We start from the raw sequence: 23,862 nt of genomic DNA on the forward strand, positions 1-23,862 counted from the left end.
TTTCAATCTTTCTGTGGGTTGGAAAATTCTCAACATGAAAAGTTGCTGGGAAAAGCACCACTTAGAGTAACAGATATTTACTTCAAGGGACCAACTTAATCCTACTCCCTTTCTCTGTTTAATCTCAACATCTAAAACAGTGGTCTCCAAATCAGGTACATACACATCTTGGGGCATAAACTAACAGAAACAGGGATATAGAAAGAAAATAGAATTTCTATTAATTTTTCACTTACCCTCTTAAGACTATTTTTTGGGTATGTTTTATAATGTACAATATATATTCATACAGTAGAATTTGTACAATTTTTAAATACATATACATACATATTTTGAGGTTATATATTTGAAAGTATTTGTTACTGATAAGGGTATCAGACAAAAAAACTAGGCTACTCTTCTTTTTTTTAAAGACAAAACTAATTTTTAAAAGTCTCTTGACAACTAAAAGATCATTAAAACTAGTACCTTTTACTTTTGTCCAGGAGTTTGATAATTCTTAATTTAATATGTAATCCTTATCAGAAATTCTGTGAGTCTATAAGCAGCAGCAAACAGGCAATAACGGTAGTGGGAAGTATTAGCATAAACTAGAGTCTGAAAATCATCTAAATTCAGTATGACCACAAGTTATTGCCAATAAAACATTATTTTGTTCAGCAAGGAAATTTAAGATTTTAAATACTGAAGTTTAAAATGCTATAGAACACCATAAGAAAAAAATATATTGTGGAAGCTAGGAAAACTTCAGAAAAAAAATTACTAAGTTTTATAATTTTAAAGAAAGATCATACTAAAAAAAATACTTAAAACTCAGACAGCTTTGCTTAAAAATCAGGAGGCATGTCATTACATATACTATAGAAAATAACCTAGATATTGACAAGAACACTTAAACCATGATTTTAAAATAAAACATAAGTAAACATAAACCTTTAAGAAAATGTTTAGATAAGTTTCTCCTATATATTTTAGTCTAAAGGATACAAGCAGCTCATCAACAAATAAATGAAACTGCAAATGGCCCTAGACAGTTTGGCTCAGTGATTAAGAGTGTTGGCCCTCGGACTGAAGGGTCCTGGGTTCGATTCCACCAACGGGCATGTACCTTGGTTGCAGGTTCAATCCTCGGTCCTGGTTGGGGCACATATGGGAGGTGTGTCTCTCTCACATCAATGTTTCTCTTTCTCTCTCTCTTTCCCACTCTCTCTGAAAAGTTATGGAAAAAATATCCTCGGGTGAGGATTTTAAAAAAAATTGAATACAAGAGTGAAAGTTTAAACTATAATTATTAAATATTTAAAGTTATAACAGAAAACTATAATTATTAGCACAACTGGTAAGTAAACCAAGGAAATATATGAGAAAAGGAAAACTGATTTTCATGTACTAAACCAAGAAAAATTTGACAAAATTATACCAATGGGCCTCATTTAAAAAAAATTGCCCAGCCAGTGTTGCTCAGTGGCTGAGTGTTGACCCGTGCGCCAGGTCGCTGGTCCAATGCCTGGTTAGCGTGCAAGCCCGGATTGCAGGGTCGATTCCCTGTGGGGGTCATGCAGGAGGCAAGTGATAGATGTTGACGTTCCTCTCTCATTGATGTTTCTCTCTCTCTCTCTAAAAATAAAAACATATTTTTAAAAAAATAGGAAATAATTTTATAGTTTTTAGAGTGGCATAGTTTATCATATAGGGCATTAATTTGTCTTATATAAACTTGAAGCTTTGGATTAAAGATATTTTCACTCTGAATTATACATGTCATATATGAAAACTATATCAGAAAATAATAACAGTGGTCTAGAAAGCATTTTAAATACAAAACTTAAGAGGTATAAAAACAAAGCTCCAGAAGTTTTTAAAAAGAAGGGAATCTCTTGGCACATAAAAAGGTCCCTCACTGAGGAGACAGGTAACAGTAAAAGAGGACCCCAGAGTTAGAAAAGACTGTAAAATCACAAGTACCACATATTGCTCCTAGTAGGTTTAGGGCACTGCTATAATATCACATCCAACTGGCCATGTTGGCTATTTATGCTAGATAGTAGCTGCACTTAAATTTTTCTACTTAGATGTCACTGGTGTATGCAAACACAAACTTTATAAAGGAAATAAACTGAGAAGTGAAATTTGCTTCATAGAAATTCACATTATAGTCAGTTCATTTTATAAATAATTCTATTCCTTAAAAAAAAGATATTTTAAAGACAGATATTTTTTAAATACTACATGTACACTAGTCTCAGAGCAAATCAGTGCTCCTAACTGCCCTTTACTATTCCTGTCCTCACCATGTCCTCTAAAAGATAAAAAACCCAGTGGTTCCTTTTTATTGGAATTTTTCCATCTGATATTAAAAGCACAAACTAATGTAGTATTAGTTTTAAGTATTCATCATTAAAATCTTTATAAGCACACTAATATAAAAGGTAAAAAAAAAAGTATATGCACTGTAATAAGGGTAGTTTGTTTGTTTTTTTCATTTTACCATTCTTTGACTTTTACAGGGCAAAAAGCAAGTAAGAGAATATGTAATTGATCTTACAGGATGGAGGATATCAAAACAAAATGGGAAAATGACACATTTGCCATTGGTCAACAGAAATTTATCAAAAGGCAGAGAAAATACAATATGACAAGGGAAAGTATATTAAACTAGAATATTCAAATTGGAATCAAGATTACAATGTTTGACAATGTTGATTAAAAAACATATTAAATTTTTTTAATGTGAAGTTTGAATTCAAATTTAAAATTTCTGTTTGAGGGCAACAAACTCTAAAGTCAGGAAAACACAACACTGGGGTAAAACACTTACGTTGAAGATGGTACTTTAAATTTGAAACTAATTTGGTCACTATTAAGATTCTTTGCCTGGGGGTGGGGTGGATGCGGGGTGGAGATAAATGGGGGGTAAAAAGGGGACATCCGTAATATTTTCAACAATAAAGATTAAAAAAAAGAGAGGGGGTAGTGTTGTGTTAGGGAAAGCATAATGAAGAAATGCTTCTTTTGATGATACTGTGATTAGGTCCTTGGATTCTACATTTTGTCTCTTTGAACACCCAGATAACCTTTCTGATAAGTATCCAGAGGGAACTGGGATCAAGAAACTGACTCAGACTGGGTAAAATGTATATGACATCAAATTATGTAAAAATCATTTATTTCAGTGAAAAATATAATTGTCTGATGAACTGGAGAAGAAAAAAAAAAAACAGAAAAAAAAGATTCTTTGCCAAAGATGGAATCGTTTGTCAAAAAGGAAAGAAACAAGTTATCTGATTATAATAGTCTTAGAAAATACAAATTAAATTTTCATTTATGGTATGAAATCTGTTAGATCAACACATTGAATGTGATGTTCAACTCAATTTGTTCAGTTGTTTAAATAATAGTGTTAAGTAACGGTATAATACAACCAGGAAAATTATAAATGTTTAAGAAGATTAAATGTCAGTGGAAAACATATTTCATGTGGATTAAAAGAAAAGCATTCAGTGAAAAATACTCCTGAATAGGAAGCCAACATAATTCCATTAGAACTTTAAAAAGAGAGAGCAGCCCCATAATCCAGTTTGAAAGACAGAATAAACATACAAACTGTTAAGCAAAGTCAGGAATATTGATTACTTTGAAACATCTGCTTATATCCATTTTAATGAAGAATTAAAGGATACAATGTGTTAAAGACATTTAAAAGACTAGTAGTGGGATAAGACAAATGAATCAATTTTTTTTAATATCCTAAATAATTACAAGAGACTGAAAATGTAGTGTTATTCGTGGTTTCTTTCCAGTTTAAAATTTTCTATCCATTGCCTCTATCTTTGGTGTCACTGCCACCAATAAACACAGTATACAGTTTATAAACCTAATTACTATCTTCAACTAGGAAAAAGTAAATCAACATTATCTTTAAAAATAAGATATAAAGAACATGATCATACTTAATTTTGTGTCATGGTCCCACAATATTCTGAAATATCATGCCAAAATGTAAAAGTTTAAAAGGGAACATCATTTGCTATAACTGCACCAAAAATTTAGCTACTGTATGCTGGTGTGATGACAGCTAGTAGTATGCAGAGGCTACAGAAAGACATAATGTACATATGTTTAGCTCACAATCAGTCAAAAGAAAGTTCAGTTTAATGTAAAACCAAAACACTGCCTTCATGTAAATATGCTACAGCTTTGTTCTCTTGTACTTTAAAAGGATAGTGTAATTATCTTAAATTTACACAAAACATTATGAAAATGGTAGTTGTTCATGATTAAAATAAAATAGCAATGTAAATTAATTTAACAGTGTTAAATATATTCACATGATCACCACTGTGATTCCAAATGGCCACTAATGAAGTCACATAGCAATATATGTACATAACATTTACCACAACAACTTTTGTTAAGTTTGACTTTTTGCAGACCGGGTAATTTTATGAGACAAATATTCTTGTATCAATTCTTTCATATTATGAAAGGAATTAAATGTTATAAGTAGTTTCATTCCTCTGGGTGAGGGGGAGGGGAGAACCTCTGAAAAGTCAGTGCAAATTGAAGAGAGTTCTACCTTCTTGACAACATAATCTTGAATATTTGAACTTGTTGACCAAGACAGATTCCTATAAGCTGAGGATAAGCAAATCTTAAGATATCAAAGAATCTCATAACATTGTCAGTGGCATTTAGCCAATCAAAGAGGAATCCCAAATCCTATAGCAGAGCCTTCTGAGAATATGGTTGCTGTGGCTGAGGTGGCTGTTGACTGCCTCCTGGTTGAGGCAGTGCTGATGATGTTAAATTATAGTTTGGCACATGAGACATATTAGTTCCTGCATTCTGGTATATAGTGACATCAGCAGCAGGAGCAGCAGGAGGCGGACTATATACTGAAGCTTGGTTGGGATATGTATTTCCTTGAACAGAACTGACCATTGAGCTGTAGAAGGAAAAAACACTCAGATCAATATTGACTCTTAGAGATAAACAGGAAAACCATTAAACACTCACTCAAATATTTATTACATACCTATAATGTATCAAAGGTTATGTGCTATTTTAGGTGCTGGGATATAGTTTAAAAAAAAAAAGGGAAAAAGTCCCTACTTACATTCTAGTAGGAAAAAACAAATACATTTATAATATGTCAAGTGGTAATAACTGATATGAAGAAAAATAAAGCTTAGTAGGAAGACAAATAGATTCTGAGACAAGAGATTCTGGCTTATATAGTGTAGTACAGAAAGGCATTTCAGATAAGGGAAAATTTAAGCAGAGACTTGATAAAAGAGAGAGAGGGGGAATCCTGTCAATTATATAGGAAAACAAGCTGAGGAAGCAGAGAATGGCAAGCACAGAAGCCTTTGAGAAAAGAAAATGCCAGGCATGTTCATGAACCAGAAAGGAGGCCACTATGGCTGAAGCAGAGTGAGCAAGGAGGAAAGTAGCCCAAGATAAAGTGGCAGAATTAAAGGGGAGGAGCCTTAGAGTATGCAGTGCCTTATAGGCCATAGTAAGGATTCTGGATTATATCTGAGTGAAATGGAAAGACACTGGTTGATTTTGGACAGAAGAATGATATGATTAGACTTAGGTTTTAAAAGGCTCACTGTGGGCCAAGGATACAAGCAAGGATATCTGACTGTAGGCTATTACAATTGTCCAGGTAAGAGTTGGCAGGTGGCTCAAGCCATGGTAGACTTGGTCAAGAGAGGAAAGGGTAAGATTTTGAAGGCATTACCATCAAAATTTGAAAGTGGACAGAGTGGTCAGGAATGCCTGAGGTTTTAGAACTGAATGGTAGAAATAACTGGTATAGTGGTGATTCACTAAAGACTACAGATGAGCCCTGGCCAGTGCCGCTCCGTGGTTAGAGCCGGCCCGAGCACCGAAGGGTTGCTGGTTCCATCCCAGGCCCTGGTAGGGGTAGGGGAGCGGGTGGGAGGCAACCAATCAATGTCTATCTGTCTCCCTCTCTCTCCCCTCGTCCCTCTCTCCTTCCTTTCTGCTCTCTCTAAAAAATCAAAAGAAAAATGTCCTCATGTGAGGATTAACAACAACAAAAAAAGACTACAGCTGGCACATAAAGACTACAGTAAAGTTGGGGAAGAAGAATCAAAGTACAGTTTGGGACACATAACGTGAGATATCTAGGAGGCTCACAAGAAAAGATAATGAATAGGAGGTTAGCTAGTCAAGTGTAGAGACCAGTGGGGAGTTAGGACTAGGAATATATATTTGGGAGTAATCAGCATGCACTTGGTGTTCAGAATCATGGGCATGAATAAGATCCCCTGGGGAAGGACTAGAGAATAAAGCAGTACATATTCTGAACCCTACACTAGAAGTCAGGAAGACAGAGAAGCACTAGGCAAAGAAGACTGAGGAGTGGCAACAAGGCAAAAGGACCTAAAAGAGAATGGTCATGGTCAAGTGAAGAAAGTATTTCAAAAAGGAAGTGATCACTGGATCTGGCAATATGGAAATCACCAGTCCTTGACAAGAGCAGCTCTGGTGGACTAGGGGAGATGAAAGCCTGATAACCTTGTTTCTCTTATTTCCCTGAAAATAAAGAAGCAAATAAAAGAGACCTTCTATCTCCTCTACCACATTTACCAACTACCTGTCCCTATGCCCATTCATACGCTGTGCCTTGGCTGCTGCTAGAACTCCTCAGCTGTCAGTGCCCCCACGCAAGGTGTTCTCCACTTGTGCACTGCTCCCATTCTACAAAGAATTCCTTCAGACTTGTCTGCTCACTGTCTCTGCTTCCTCTCTCCCCATTCCCAGACTGGCATTTGAGTTTCTACCATGTGAAGACACTAGTGTAGCTATTTAAAGAGAAATACTAACAGCTTTAACATTGAGATTTCCCCCCACATTTCTATTTCTGAACTCTTCAACTGCTAGATTAGACTGTCTTTTAGTGCTACAGTCCAACTAATGTAGCCACTTAATTACAGTAAGCCCTCGATTTTGTGGACCTCGATTTAATGAACTCTGGATTTAACTAAATTTCTGGTCTATACGTCATATGTGAAAATTAACATCCTGATAAATTTTAAAATGCTTTTAATCAATATTTGCTTATAATTAAATAGGTTATTTTTTTTGTTATTAAGTTACTGTTATTTTTAACAAATTTTATTGAACAGGCTACACATTGGAAGAAACGTAGTAATTTCACCAACATAAATAAATATTACATATCTACAACTACAGTCTACATATTTAAATCCAAGAGTCACGGCTCATAAACAATGTTCAGCAAATAATCACAACACATTACACTCAGTAATTGGTTCTGTTTGTCATGTGGCATGGAATGACCTTCTGCAGCAGTTTTAATGTGTGCCAGCTGATGCTCCAAAGTATGATAAGCCACACCCCAGCCAAGCGCATTTGTTTACACACGGTGACTGGTGAATGCTTGCATTTATTAGACCTATTCATTATAAGTTAAAAATTAATGTAATACATAAACTTTTGTGTAAAATTAAACTTCTCATAAATACTTAAATTACACAAACATGTCTACATAAATAAAAACAGGCAAACTAACTAATTTGTCAGTTTTTTAACATACGCATTCAGATAAACCTTCTTTATTATATAACGGACTTTTGGCTTTAACAGACGCCCCAAATTAGTCCATTATACTGAGGCATTACTGTAATGCTGAAAGGCAGCACTCTTATTCCAAATGTGTTGCTTTGTGAGATAAAAAGTATTACAAGAAGTCAGAGTTCATACTATTATTTACATCAATAAGGGCCACAATACAGCTACAATATAATGTTGGGACTAAGGGCTAAGCTCTGGAGCCAAAATGCCTGGAGCTAAATGGAACCTTAGTCCTCACCTCCTGCCTCAGTGTCCTCATCTGAGACACGGAATAACAGTGTATGTACTTCATAGGTTATTACAGTAAATAAGCTAATACATGTAAAGCAAATAGTACAGTGCCTGGCATTTACTAAACATCCCAATAAATGATCGCTATTACAGTAATTATTCACACTTTGTACTATATTCCTTATCTCAACTTACAGTTCCACCATTCACCCAGCTGCCCAAGGCAAAATCCAGCAATTCACCAATACTTCTCTCTCTTACATCTGCTCTTCACTATCTCCCCAGCTTGTCACCCACATGCAATCATTTGCTAATCTCCTAAACTTTTTCCATCTCTTTCATTATATCTTGCACTTAGACATTCATAATTTCTTGTCTAATATACAAAGTCTCCCAGCTTCTAACCTAGCTACTATAAATTCACCTATCCTATTGCCACTTAAAGCCCCTTGTGGGCTTCCCCAGACAAGACCCAAACTCCTTAACATGGTATCTAGGACCATTTACTATCTTTGGCAATAACTCCAAGAACATCTCTCACGTCTCCCACCACAGACTTTAATCCTTTGGTAACACACATTTTCACAACTCCCCAGTCCATGGGTACCGTGCCATTTCATGCTGCCATATATTTGCTCATGATAAAAAAATCTTTCTTACTTTTTCCTCCAGGCTAAGAATAACACAGCTTGGGCATATTTTCTTGGAAACCTTCCCTGGACCCTGAGGCTCTTAAAGCATCCTGCATGTACCTTTATTTGTAATTTATGTTATAATTACAATTTCTTTGTATGGTTGACTCTACTAACCAGTAAGGTCATTGAAGCTAACAAACTCTAAACCAGTGGTCAACTAATATGACCAGGGAGCTAGGAATACTCAGTGGAGAATGGTCGGTCTCTTCCATAAATGGTGTTGGAAGAACTCGATAACCACAGGCAGAAGAATGAAACTGAAATCCTGTCATACCATTCACAAAAAGAGGAACTTGAAATGGATTAAAGACCTGAATTAAGACCTGAAACCATGAAACCTCTAGAAGAAAACATAGGGGAAAGGCTTCTTGACAGTGGTCTCAGCAGTAATTTCCTGGATGTGACAGCAAAAGCACAAGCAACAAAAGCAAAAATCAACAACTGGGACTACATTAAACTAAAAAGATTCTGAACAGCAAAAGAAACAATCAATATTAAAACATAACCTATGGAATAGGAGAAAATATTTGCAAGTCATATATCTAATGAGGAGTTAATACCCAAAATATATAAAGAACCCACACAACTCAATAGTAAAGAAACTACCAGATTAAAAATAGGCAGAGGAAATGAATACACAGTTTTCCAAAGAAGACATACAAATGGCCAACAGGTATAAGAAAAGGTGCTCAGTATCACTAACCATCAGGGAAATGCAAATCAAAACTAACTGAGATATTACCTCACACCTGTTAGAATGGCTCTCATCAAAGACAAGAGGTAACAAGTGTTAGCAGGGATGTGGAGGAAAAGAAGCCCTTAGGCAGTGTTCGTGGAAATGGAAAACAGTATGGAGGTACCTCAAAAAATTAAAACTTAAACTACCATATGATCCAGCAGTCACATTTCTGAGTATATATCTCAAAGTGATGAAATCATGATTTTACAGGAGATCTACACCATGTTCACTGCAACATTATTCAAAACAGCCAAAATATGGAAACCACCTAAGCATCCATCAACAGATGAATGGGTAAAGAAGTTGTAGTATATGTGTACACACACACTCTCACACTATGGAATATTATTCAGCCATGAGAAAAAAGAAAATTCTGTCATTTGTAAGAACCTGGATAAGACTTGAGGGCATTATGCTAAGTAAAATAAGTAAAACAGAGAAAGATAAATACTGTATGACCTCACTTACATGTGGAATCTAAAAAAGACGAACAGTAGAGTGATGATTACTAGAGATTAGGGAGTGGAGAAAATACAGAGATATTAGACAAAGGGTACAAACTTCCATTTATAAGATGAACAAGTTTAGGAATCTAATGTACAGCACAGCAATTTTACCTAATAATACTGTTATATACTTGAATGCTGATGAGAATAAACCTTAAATATTCTTATCTCAAAAAGGAATTGGTGATTGGAGAAACAAGATGACGGCGTAGGTAACAGCTGCACTCGCCACCTCCCGCAACGACATCAAAATTACAACTAAAATACAGAACCACCACCACTCAGAACCTCCTGAAATCCAGCTTAACAGAAGCCCTACAACCAGGGAACTGAAGAAGAATCGAGACCGGTAGGAGGGGTGGAGACGCAGGCAGATGGGGGCTGAATCGCAGAGACGTGGCCTCGGACCCATACCCGGTGCAGCAGTTAAAACCCGGGAGGGAATCTCGGCGGTGGGGGTTTCCCGGAAGAGTGAGGGGTCCCAGCCCCACAATAGGCCTCCAGCCCAGGACTCCAGGGCTGGGAAGAGACATCCCCACAACTCCGGGCTGTGAAACCAGCGGGGACTGTCTCTGAGGGTCTTGGAGGCTGCGGGAGCCCCAGCAGCTCCTCTTAAAGGGCCCGCGCACGGACTCACTCAGACGCTCTCTTTCTGAGCCTCAGTGCCAGGCAGCAGCTTGAAAGGAACCTGGGACACTTGGGGAGGAACTAACCTGCCTGAGATCCGGGAGAGAGCTGGAGGGGCGGCTTCCTCCCAGGCAGAAGAGCTGGCAGAGGCCAGTACTCCTTTGGAGAGTCCTCCCCACACACAGCCAGCAGGCAGGCGCCATATGTGAGTCGCCAGCACCTGACTCACACCTTTGGCCCCGCCTCTCGATTCCCGGAGCCCCCGCCCCTCCCCACCTGCAGGCTCATCCAGGCCATTTCCAGTGGCTTTTCTGTGCAAGTGGCCTCTCGAGCCTTATGCTTAGGACTTCCCTAAAATCTCTCAAACTAGCAGCAGCGTGCCCCATATGGCTTGATAAGTGGCTCCAGGCCTGACACTAATAGCAGCTTGCAATGGCTCATAGCTTGGCCTCTCCTGGACACCTCCAAGCCCAGCACAAGTAGCAGCCATCTATGGTTTGCTGTGTAGCTCATGCTGGGTGGCCCTGGGCAAGGCACTGGCACAGGCTGATTGTGTACCTCCTGGGAGGCCTCAGAGACAGTGCACCTGATCGTCAGACTTGACCACGCTGGATTACAACCCTACCACATCCACAAGTGACACACTCAAGGGGAGCACTTGGTGAACACCAAAGCTCCACTAAAGTAAATCCTGCTCCATAGGGGTGTCTCCAGCACAGCAGCTCTTTGGCTGTAGCTGCAGCTGGTCCTCACGGCTGATTGGTCTGGGGGTTAGATCCTCCCAGGGACGCCAACAGCAACTAAGACTCAACTACAACAGGACAGTACACACAGCCCACACAGGGGAGCACCTAGAAGGCCCAGCTCAGGTGATTGGGGAAGCTGAGCCACTGGACCCTACAGGACACCTACTACACAAAGCCACTCTACAAATTCCAGGAGATATAGCAGCTCTACCTCATACATAGAAACAAACACCTGGAAGCAGCCAAAATGTGGAGGCAAAGAAACATGTCACAAAGGAAAGAACAGAAGAACTCTCTGGAAGAGGAACTAAATGAAATAGATCCAAGCAAGCTAACAGATACAGAGTTTAGAATAATGGTTATAAGGATGCTCAAGGATATTAGTAAGAGTATGGCAAAAATAACTGAGAAAATCGGTGACATAATAAAGGACCAATTTGAAATGAAGGCTACACGAACTGAAATGAGTAATTTACAGGGAATCAACAGTAGAGGATGCTGAGAATCAAATCAGCAATTTGGAACATGAAGAAACAAAAAACACCCAACCAGAAAAGCAAAAGAAAAAAGAATCCAGAAATATAAAGATAGCATAAGGAGCCCCTGGGACAACTTCAAGAGGCCCAACATTTGTATTATTGGGGTGCCAGAAGGAGAGGAAAGAGAGCAAGAAATTAAAAACCTGTTTGAAAAAATAATGACAGAAAACTTCCCCTACCTGGGGAAAGAAATTGACTTACAAGTCCAGGAAGCACAGAGGGTCCCAAACAAGAGGAACCCAAAGAGGCCCACAGCAAGACACATCATAATTAAAATGCCAAAGGTCAAAGACAAAGAGAGAATCTTAAAAGCAGCAAGAGAAAAGCAGTTAGTTACCTATAAGGATGCACCCATACGACTGTCAGCTGATTCTCAACAGAAACTTTGCAGGTCAGAAGGGAGAAATATTGAAGGAATATTCAAAGTGATGAAAAACATGGAACTACAACCAAGATTAGTCTACCCAGCAAAGCTATCATTTAGAATGGAAGGTCACATAAAGAGCTTCTCAGACAAGGAAAAGCTAAAGGAGTTCATCACCACCAAACCAGCACTACAGGAAATGTTGAAGGAAGGGTCTTCTTTAACAAGAAGCTAATGAACAAAAGAATCTGATGAACTAAATAGATCCAGAGACATTGATGCATGTAACAGATGATCATATTTCAGAGGGAAGAGAGAAGGGGGGTGGAGGGTGGGAAGAGATTAACCAAAGAAGTTATATGCATATATGCATAACCCATGGACACAGACAATGACGGGGTGATGGCCTGGGGAGGGGGTGGGAGCGAGGTCAGTTGGGGGGGAAAAATGGGCCACCTGTAATACTTTCAACAATAAAGATAAATTTAAAAAGAAAAAGAAAAAAGAATTGGTAACTACCTGACGGGATGAAGGTGGTAGGTAATGGCATGGTGGTAATCATTTTCCAACATATAAATGTATCAAATCAACAAGTTGTCCACCTTAATTTACAGAATGTTATATGTCAGTTGTCTCAATAAAGTTGTGCAGAGGGGAAGAAACATTTGTATGTGAAGTGTCTACCATAGTGTCTGGCAAAGACTAAATGTTCAATAAACCTTTTTAACAGAGTAGCTTGAAATAACAGACAAGTAAGTACAAAGCTTTGGTCACCTGAATACTATCATCACCACCATCACTATAGGCGAGTTTAGGAAACTGAATCCATACTACCTTCCCTAATTATAAGATCATCCTAAGGTGACATAGTCTGGAAAAGTGATAACCCTAGAACCAAAATTATATGTAAAAGAATAAGAAATTGGCCCAGCCACTCCAAATAGAACCAGGAAGTCACAGTTCAATTTCTGATCAGGGCACATGCCCAGGTTTCAGACTCACACCCTAGTAGGGACACGTGCAGGAGGCAGCCAATCAATGACTCTCTCATCATTGATGTTTCTATCTTTCTCTCCCTCCCCCTCCCTCTCTTTGAAATCAATATAAATATATATATATGTAAAAAAAAAAAAAAAAAAAAAGAGTAAGAAATTGCCTCCTAGATATGAACTAGGGCAACTAAAAAAAACCTGCCCATCAAAAATGGGGAAAAAAAATTTCCTCATTGACCTTGATCTGCAATTAGAAAGCTTGAATCAAATACAGTTGTTCACATGGAAAATACAATAATTAATAAATAATAATACAATAAGCTCTGTTTTGCATACTCACAGCTGTAAATCTACTTTTGCCCCACTCTGTGTAACTGCTCTTATATATTATGTTACACATTTATATATCTTTTTAAAAACTGCCTCAAAGTCTTTGTGAAGCCTCCATAAAGAATTTTAAAATATATTTATTTCACTGGCCTAACACAGCACTTCAAATTCTCATCTTAAACATTAATTTATCAAATATTTACTGAGCTTCTCCCAAGTCTAAAACTGTGCTACACAATAGATATAAAGGTAAAAGAAACTTGATTCCAGCTCTCAAGATATAATAGCTTAGTAGGGATACAGGCAAGCCTAAAGGTGATTACAAGACAGTACAGTACACAGTGGCTGGGGTCCTGTGACAGCAAGAGAACAGGAATACTGTTGGAGTGGTGGGAAGGTGTTCTAGTAAAGACGAAGCCAAGAAGAAATAAATTGGAATTAGTGAGACAACGAGGCCTAAAGATGTCAAGGAAATGCTCTACACAAGGCATCTGTTGAAGTACACGTTTCTTGAGAGGTAACATTAATAGCTACAGTGTATCAGTAGAGTCAGGCCCTGGAATACAATGCAGGCTCTGCACCAGATATTTCACATCTGGACTATGGAAGCAGACAGAACAACCCACAGAGAACAGCAACAAGGTGTTACAGCTCTATAGCACGGCATGCTTAAACACCTACCAAATGATCCTCTCATTTATAAGGAAATTTCTAAAGGTCCTGAACTAAGAAAGGGTCTCAGGGAACAAGAAACAAGGTAGCTAGAGCAGCATGTAACACAGTAATAGAGGACTAGCTGGGAAAAAGGCAACATTTCTGTAGGACACTAAAACATCTAAGAGGTTCCTACATAACTCATGCACACTGGCTGATTTCTCAACAATACCTACCTCTACTCACTTTGTATCTGGTTTCTAAGGCAGCATGCTATTCTTCTAATAGCTGCTCCCTACCTGTTTGCTTCTTCTCCATGTAAGGGTATTATTTATTTTCAACCAATTTCAACTAAAAAAAAAAAAGTCGTGGGAAAAAAAGAGCTACACACCTAACTTTTTTTCTGAGCTACTTTCCTCACTACCCTCCTTCTTAAGGTCACTTCATGATACTAGAAGTGACCAGAAAATAATGTCTGCAAATCCCTAAGCATCCCCAAAGTGTGACTCTTTTGAGGATGAGTAATACAACAGTAAGGGCAGCATAGAAGCATTCATGAACAACCCCAATACTGAAGAAAAGGTTTCTAGAAGTTGTGCCTGTGCCACCAAGAAACTTCTATTGTGAGTCAGAACAACATGACTTCTAGAAATTATACACTGATGACCTCTAAAGCCTATCTTTTGTTTCGAGGGAAAGACTTCAACTTAGATTCACACTGAAGCAGAAAAGGCATTTATGTAATTATAAATTACATAATATATAATCATTTAACTATGTGATAGAGGGCATTATAAGTAAATGACCAAAACAATGAGCCTGTCATTTTATATTCAACTACTTGCCCCATGAACCACAGGGGCAAATAGCTTCTTGCACCATCTCTTTTCAAATGACTTATCTTGCTATGATATACACTAAACTCCAACACAGGGCAAAAAGAAGGAAATATGTGTCTTTTAGAGCCATACATTCTGAAACAATAATGATAAAAACATTTACATTTTCTATGAAATTAGTGGAAAACGATACATAGTTGATATCTAAGTCTCATTAAAGTCCTTAGCAAATACCATATAGAGTCAAATAAAAACAAAAACAAGTTATGACAGAGTTAAAAACAGAATACAGCAGTTCAGTGAGTCAGTAAGACAGAGGACTGGCTTGCTGGCTAGTGCTGCAATAGTGCAGGGGTTCCTGTAGAACCCACTCATCACCACACAGAGCTAAATCTGACATCAGTGATGACATCTATTCTGGAGCTTTCCTATCTGGTCCTTATGGTTACAGATGATCAAAGGCACTTAAGAATTTTGCCCTGGCCAGTGTGGTTCAGTCGGCTGGAGTATCGTCCCATACGCTGAAAGGTTAGCAGGTTTGATTCCTGGTCAGGGCACATACCCAGGTTGCAGGTTTATGCACCGGGGTACATACGGGAGGCAACTGATCGATGTTTCTCTCTCACATCTCTCTTTTTCTCTCTCTGTCTCTCTCTAAAATAACATTAAAAATTTTTTTAAAGATATTAAAAAAAAAAAAAAAAAAGAATATTAACAGCACTAACTCCCAGGAACAGTCAATAATCAAATTACTTTGGGTAAGAAGCCTGAGTCTGCTGACTAGGAAGGGCTGGATTTGCAGAAGGTGGAACTGTTCCTTGGCTGAGAGAAGACAGTTGCTCTGGAGGAAGACTGTAGCTCTGGAGATGGTTCATCTGGGCGTTCCCTGCAACCAGGTAAGCACCACTCTGAGGCCCTGGATACACCTACAAGAGTTCATAATAACATATTAGATTTTTAAGATTTTAATAAGCACACCACACTCTTTGTAGAGACATTCAGTTAACAAAAAGAACAATTACATCGCTGAAACCTTCTTTCATAGTAACTTCTGTTAACAGGCATTAAAAAATATATTTTTCAGTGAAGCTGGCTTCTGATGATTTTTATTCTTAGGTAAACATTGGCTAAATTCATGTTTATCTTTATCCAGAAATAGTAAAGGAACTCATCTTGAAACTTTATACTAATATAATCTCTTTTTCCAGGTTAATATTTTAAGTACTTCCCTAAAAGGAATCCCAAAGAATGTTTAAGAAATGTCTTTGAATTCATTGTTTATATCAATAGACTGCATTTAGTTATAAATACAATTTACATTTCCTAAACTACAGTTTATTGAACACAAAGCAAACTAACTTTCTAAAGCAGGGATCAGTCAGCAAACATTTTTGTCAAGTTCCTGATAGTAAATATTTTAGGCTTTGTGGGCCGTATGGTCTCTGTCACAACTACTGACCTAGACGCATTTAGAAAGCATCCAGAAACAATTCATAAGGGAAAGAGAGTGGCTGTGTTCCAAAAAAAGTTTAAACAGACAGGAGGCAGGATTTGGCCCTTGGGCCATTGTTTGCCTACTCCTGCATCTAAAACCTATATTTGTCTGAACCTAAAGAGATTGAAGTCTTAAATTCCCAAAGTTTTAAATACAAATAATATTCTAGTTTTCTGTAGTATTCATTAGATCCTTCCATTTCACATGTTTGATAATAGAACACCACTATCTATGTAGTAAGGCTTTTTAATCAATTGTGAAGACAGCAACACAATCATCAGGAGACAAGACAACAATAATTTTAGCACTTCTGTTAAGCCCTAAGAGACGCACCATGCATCAGAATCCAAAAGGTCTTCATTGCTTCATTGTAAACACAGCTATTCTGGTCCTCATAAATGCATTTTTTTGTACTTTGCAAACTGAACATGAAGGGCTTTTTTTTTTTTTTGCTCAAATTGATATCAACACCTGTGAGTAGGTGTCATCTAGCCACGTTACTCAAGCATGGCTGCACATCCAAGGTTCTGGCCCCTTATTTCAGAGAAAATGGTCAAGCCAAAAAAAAAAATTAATCTACACAATGTTTGTGCCACTCTACATGGAGAAAATGGGAGTGCCTGGATAATTACTTCCTATACCCTAAAGTTACTGAGTTCATGGGAAAGGAGCGCTTCAAATAGTTGCTTGAGGTGAAAAGAGAGAAAGGGCTCTGTATTGCATTACAAGTATTACGTAAAGAAGTGGGGGGTGGGGATCCAGATTAAAGCAGCTCACTATAAAACTGGTAACAGTAGATATTTAGAAGAATTTAGTAATAATTAGAATTTTACTGAGACAAAAACTACAGTTCTTGACCAGATAAGTACACATAAAGCTTTAAATATATACAGATGATTGGGCCTCCCTCCTGAAGATTCTGATTCAACAGATTTGTATTTTTTCAAAAAGCTTGATGGGAGATTCTGATGCGTACTCGTACAAAAAAAATAATTTTGTTAAAACAAAAAGAATAACTGGTATAATTGTATACTATATATCATATTTGTCAAGTAAAAAATTAATTATTTTAAAATCTATTTTTACATTACTTTTAGAAAGTTTCAAATTTTACAAAAACACAGCTATTCCAAATAATCTCAAACATATTTGAGAATTTAAAATAATATACTTAAGTTTTTAAAAACTTACCTGAGAAGCAGAAACACCAGATGACTGCATATAATACTGCTGATTCTGTAATTTTGCATACATGGAATACATTGGGTCTTCATTCATTAACTTGGTATACAGTGAAAGTGCCTCCATCACTTTAACATTAAGTTCTGAGAGTTCTGAATGTTTTCTGAAATATTATAGAATAGTTGAAACATAATTGCTATTTAAGTAATACAATGTTGTAAATAATAAGGCACATCAAAATAGCAAAAAGTGGTATAAGTAGACATTATTAAAAATTCAACCTTGTGAAAGAAAATATCTTGTGTGTTAGCTCCAAGGTAATCAAAACCAAGATTTAGGTACTGTGCTGGGAAAGCTTATTGTACTTGACTTTACTTTGAAATACCTAGGTTTCCCCAGATAATTGCTAATGAGTCACTTGGGTTTTGGTAACTCCATTCATTGCAAACATGATTATAATAGTTAACCCTTATTTTTAAAAAAGACTAACATAACATAGGTAAGGTAAAATAAATCCTCACCTTGAAGAAAAAAAAAATAGAGGAGAGCTGGTCTAGAAAACAAGTAAATGAGAACTGGTTCCTTTGGCATATAAAAATAAAAAACATTAAAAAATAAAAAATTCAAATGAAACAGAATAGAAAAATTAAAAAAATAAAATAGAAGAATATAAATAAACAAAAGTATTAGTAAAATAATAAAATAATAAAATAAAATAAAATAAAATAAATAATAAAATAAAATAAAATAATAAAATAAAATAATAAAATAAAATAAAATAAATAAAATAATAAAATAAAATAAAATAATAAAATAAAATAAAATAAAATAATAAAATAAAATAATAAAATAAAATAAAATAAAATAAAATAAAATAAAATAAAATAAAATAAAATAAAATAAAATAAAATAAATAAAATGGCAGCTCTATCCGAGTCGAAGTTTACAGAGAACTTCAGGGAAGAAGGTACACAATATAGAGATGGAACATGCTCTTTTACCTATCAATATCTTCCAGCTTTTCATCAATGAGAGGTCCCATCTGGTGACACATTGCTAAGATGACAAGATTTGAAGAAATATAAGAAAACACAGCAAAAGATAGCAAATCTCTGACGGATATTCATATAAGAAACACAAGATGTAATCTGGGGTAATAAAGGTGATATTGATAAACCTTAGCCCAGAGAACCCAAGAATGATTTTCTTGATCTCAAAAATATTAAACTAACAGTATTTATTTTACAACATTCTAAAATGTTGAATAGAATATTTGGTTAAATAAAATATTTAATTTGGATAGAGAAATACAGGAATGTGCATTCTACCAAAGGTTTAAATGGAATATAAATGTGAGACTGGGTCATAGAAAAGTGAGAAATGTGAACATTTTTCATATCATTCTCAATTTTATTTAAATATAAACCATTCTGTAACAGAACAGTAGATATAACCACTAACTACCCTTTATTTGCAAGGTAAATGAAACACAAGGTTTACCTTCAAGATGAAGTAACTCTGGAAGATCTGGCTGATCATCACTGGGATCTGTACTTTGCAACATCTGTAGCAATTGGTCCATTTTATCCTACAGGAATTAAATAGTTGATATAAAAAGCAACAAACCGTAATGCAACACTATGTTCTCACTTTGTAAATTAGATAATGGATAGAGAACTTTTGTAATTCACAGATATGGAGACTCCAATTTTGTTTTTATGTGTTTAGTATCTGTGTACTCTCTTTAAGTACCATATGAAGTCAGAGCCTTGAAAGCTCTACCTACTTATTTTTGAAAGTGCTCACAGAGATTTTCTTAAATGAGAAGAAATAGAGTCATATTTAAACTTATAATGTGTGAGTTCTTCAATCTCATGTCATGGTAGTGAATTTCACTGTTTTGAAGCAGCTGTAGCCTCAACATGCTGACAGGTGTAACCTCTCTCTCAAGATGGCATTACTTATGACTAACAACTCAGTTATTCTCTGCCAGGATGAGTACAACAGCTGTTTTAGAAAGGCATAGCTCAGCTATATTACAGCTGTTCTCTTTCTAAGTAGGGCCATAAGGACTTAGTCTACATTTTCGTTCCACCAATGTTTCAGTTTGTGGTCTCTCTATTCTCCCATGTGGGAAAGGCTGGAAGGCTTGACTTCAAGGTAATGACTTAGATCTATTTCAGAATCTTTTATATTAATCATCAATGGGACTAATGAAACCATCATTAAATAAGTACCACTATACATTATATAAGTACATGTGTATTTATATGTAGGTTTTAAAATCAAAATATAGATCTTACATACTACTGTAATAATTACAAACTTTTCTCCATTCATGGTTTTTACATCGTTATGATATTAAACATAGGTACATTAGGTAAATAATGTAAAGACTACAAATTCAAACCAAAGTAGTTATTTAAACTGAAGCAGAAAATCTGCATTATATATAAAACAGATTGAGAGATGTATTAATTACTAGAGAGTGAAAGTGACACAGCATATAAGAAACTTCTGAAGTCAAAATCATTTTATATTTTGAAATGGGTACTATTTTTCAATGTAAAAGGTTCATAATTTTCATGTTAAGCACCCTAAAAAATAAGGCACATGCCAGAAAAGTTTGCCTACAACAAAAAGTTGGGGGGAGGGTCGTGGTAAAATGAGAGAGCAACTAACATGTGGATATTTTTTGTTGTATTACAGAATACTACATACACCCAATTTGAAATCACCTATCAGAGAAAGGTTTCTAGATAGACCCCTAAACTGAGTCTACATGCATTTTCTTATGTAATGCAATCAGCTAATTAACTTTCCCTGATCCAGTTGTTTCCTTAGCTCCTAGCACAGTCTTCTACAATCTACTTCTGTAAAAAAGCACCCTTCAAACTTTCTGCTTCTGGCTCCCCTTAAAGAAGGCTAAAAACCTGTAAATCCCTTCACATATTTTGAAGATGACTTCTCATTTTTCATTATAAGTTTAAAATGTTACCAAGAATATAATTTCCAGAGCATTAAGTACAGACATTTTAAAATAAAATTATACATTATTTGAAATATATCCCCAAAAAATCTCACAATAGTTTGTAATAGCAAAACACACCACACAAAAAAACCCCATTGAAAACAACCTTACTGTCCAACAGAAAAAAAATCATGATATATCCATTCTATAAAATATTAAGCAGAAATTTAAAATAATGAGGTAGAACTATATGTGCTGACATGGTTAAGAATAGGACTATATTGTTTATATTTTTATAATAACAAAATACATGCATTAATTAATCTTTTTGTTTTACAGACGACAAGAAAAATATTTCAACATCAATACCAGTATGAATCGCTCTCATGGAGGAAATCACTTACTTCATCAATAAAGGCTTGTTCCGGCTCTGGCTCTATTGTTTCTACCTGAACATCATCACTAAATTGTACCGTCTTCTTCTCCGTTTTTACTGTAAAACATGCAATATTTATCTTTTCCTTATAATAAATTTAAAAGTCTATATGAGAACACTTTAAGTTTCAAGAAAGAATCTGAGGGTTTTTTAATATTTCCCTTAAGCTGAGAGACTCAATTTAAAGAAAAATTAGGTTGCAGATTTAGGCAATAATGATAGAACATTACTTCATCTCAAGATTTCTTAATTGTCTCTTCTAAAGATTTTACATTTTCCATAAAAGACACTTTCTAAAAAGAAGAGGTACATTTCTGAAACAAAGATTAATCATCTACTACACAAGAGAGTTTAGTAAATTGGTGAAAGAAAAGCAAAGTTTTACAATGGCAAAAATAAATACACTTTTTAAATTATCCGTCTTTTCAAAGAAAAATCTTGTTTGCTAGGCCATGTTATTTCAAGGTAATGAATTGGAAAGTTAGCTGTATGTTCTCCAGCATGCCACTAAGACTTCTTACTAAGAGAAAAACATCCAGGCCAATAGAGACTTTATAAATGGCCTTGGTAGGGATCTGATTTTTCACTATATCAGCCTATCTTTTTTAGTTGTATTATTCTTTGCAATGAAAAAATGATTATTAAGGGATCCACAAACCATTGGCAGAAATACATATTTCTCTTGCTCAACAAAGCAAAAGTTAAAAATCTAGTCAATATAACATTAACTGGTACATACAAGGATATGATTAACATAGCAATTAGCCTCCAAAAGAATACCGAGGCACATACAGCTTAAAAGAAATGACCTTCCTCTCTGAATTTTTCATCCATGTATCCACAATGTCAATCAGTATTCATAAAGATATTAAGAATCAAGAGGAAAGGGAGGTGGGGGGCAAGGGGTAGAATTAGGAAGGGAAATAATATCTATTAAATTATTAAATGTGCTTAATGGAATATATATTACATTTCCTCCAATGAATCTATAATACAATCCTATGAGACAGGCCTCATTTTATAAATGAGGTTAACGGTGGCTTAGAACGAGTATAAATTCTTGCACAGATGAAAGCTAATAAATGGCAAAGCCTGGATTTGAATGCCAATCTATCTGGCTCTACAAGCCAAAACTACTGGAATCTGGCCTGTGATTTTACTCTGAGAACAGAGTATTCTGTGTTGTGTGATTACATATAAATAGTTTAATTCATCCCATTCAAGTCACCATAAAGTAAACTTCTACATACGAAAAAAATTTCAGCGGATTTCATTTTCCCATGGGGGAAAAAGAGACATCTGCTATACATATTTTTGCTTTTTATATCTTGAGCTATTAACAAGTAAAAAGCTGGGAGAACACTGTATTGTCTTCTATCCATGATAGACTTTACATTCTGACTGCTGACCATGCACAAATTTGCAGAGCTCTTTCTCATAGGAACTAATACTACTATATTACACATGTATATGTGTATAGTATGTGTGTGAATATACATATAAAATATATTTACATATGTAAAAGATAAAGTGCTTTCACAATATCTAACTGCGCCTCCAAAATAAAAGCAAACTAAGGAGGTCAGGTATTTCTACTTGACACATTAAGTGGGTTTCTGTTTCCTCATCAAGAATGATGCTGTGAGGATCATGCTAGCACTCATTTTCCAAACTCGAGAGCTGTAACTATTACAGCTCCTGTTTTTGTTTTGGGTGGTCCAGAGTGAAACATATGAGATGAGCTGAAATGCTCATTTTAAAAAGGCAATGCTATATAATGGGGAAAAAAGATGAGATGGGTATAGAAATCCAATGCTATTCTACCCTTTCGAACAGCTCATTTAGGACAAGAAAATACAAACCCCCAAAAACAAACAAAAAAACCCCACCACTATCAACCCAGGTTAAAAGTGAGCACAGTATGCACTGCCATTTAAAAAAGGTTCTACAACATGCTTTTTTAAATTCTAACAAAAAAGAATTCCATTAAAGGAATAGGTCTCAGGAATCTGTCTCTATAAAAATGACAAAAAACAGCTCTGCAATAACTATAAAAGGGCATCATTTTATCAGAGTTGCAATGTCTGGTTTGTTGTGAAAGCCTTATGTTTATGCTTTTAAAGAAAAGTATCTATTGTTAACAAATATTTCTCTCTATAGACACTTATGTATTATTTATTGTATAAATATTTATATATATATAGTTTGTATTCTGGATAAGACCCAGCACTTGGTGCTGTTGAAAATAAAAAGATGACTAAGACAAAAAGATCTATTCTTAGAATTCTTGTAAACTTAAAAAGATCTAAGCATCCTGCAGTTTATAACTCTGATTCCTTCTACCTGTCATTACATAAACAGATGACTTGAGACATTCTGCCAGATAACTGTAGCTTACCGACTTATATACAAAAACTCTTTTAAAATTCTAAAAATTTCAGACACTAAGAGAAATTTTTCTAGACTAGAATATATTTGTTTCCTTAAACAGAGGGGAGTTATGGCTTAATCTTGATGACTCAAACTCATCATTATGAAGATTCATTAAAGTACAGTATTATGAAAAAATATAGTCAACTGTCTACCAAAATTTTAATAGGCTACCGCCAGTTACATCTCGCGCGACTATTATGCCTGTCAGTAATATCACTTCCTCCTTGGCGCCACTTTCTAGTTTATTTCTCCTAGTCACCAAAGATTTGGAAATAAAACAACGAAAAAACTATTTGTATGATTAGTTATGGGTGCTTCTGAATACCTGACCCGAGGGTTTAGAAAAGCCATTATGGTTGCTTAGAGGCCACAGCTTCCAAGTTTGAGACTATAACACTAGAGAAATGGTCTCAACTTTTGAATAGGAAGACTTCTCTATGAGGTTACACTGTAT

General features: G+C 35.8%; 1 protein-coding gene across 3 annotated transcripts in view; it reads right to left on the reverse strand.

Annotated features, from left to right (window-relative positions):
* Positions 1–3,642: 3,642 nt before the first annotated feature.
* STAM (signal transducing adaptor molecule) overlaps positions 3,643–23,862 on the reverse strand; it is a 65,762-nt gene continuing 45,542 nt past the window's right edge. For all 3 annotated transcript variants that reach the window (XM_081152131.1, XM_081152132.1, XM_081152133.1), the window contains 6 exons: positions 20,944–21,032; positions 19,069–19,156; positions 18,570–18,624; positions 17,578–17,731; positions 15,645–15,817; positions 3,643–4,945 (listed from right to left, as the gene is read on the reverse strand). In XM_081152131.1, coding sequence (XP_081008257.1) covers positions 4,720–4,945; positions 15,645–15,817; positions 17,578–17,731; positions 18,570–18,624; positions 19,069–19,156; positions 20,944–21,032 — 785 coding nt within the window. In that variant the 3' untranslated portion in view covers positions 3,643–4,719. The remainder of the gene's footprint in view (positions 4,946–15,644; positions 15,818–17,577; positions 17,732–18,569; positions 18,625–19,068; positions 19,157–20,943; positions 21,033–23,862) is intronic.

The sequence above is a fragment of the Miniopterus schreibersii genome (assembly GCF_964146895.1).
Source record: "Miniopterus schreibersii genome assembly, chromosome: 1".
In the NCBI taxonomy this organism is placed as follows: Eukaryota; Metazoa; Chordata; class Mammalia; order Chiroptera; family Miniopteridae; genus Miniopterus; species Miniopterus schreibersii.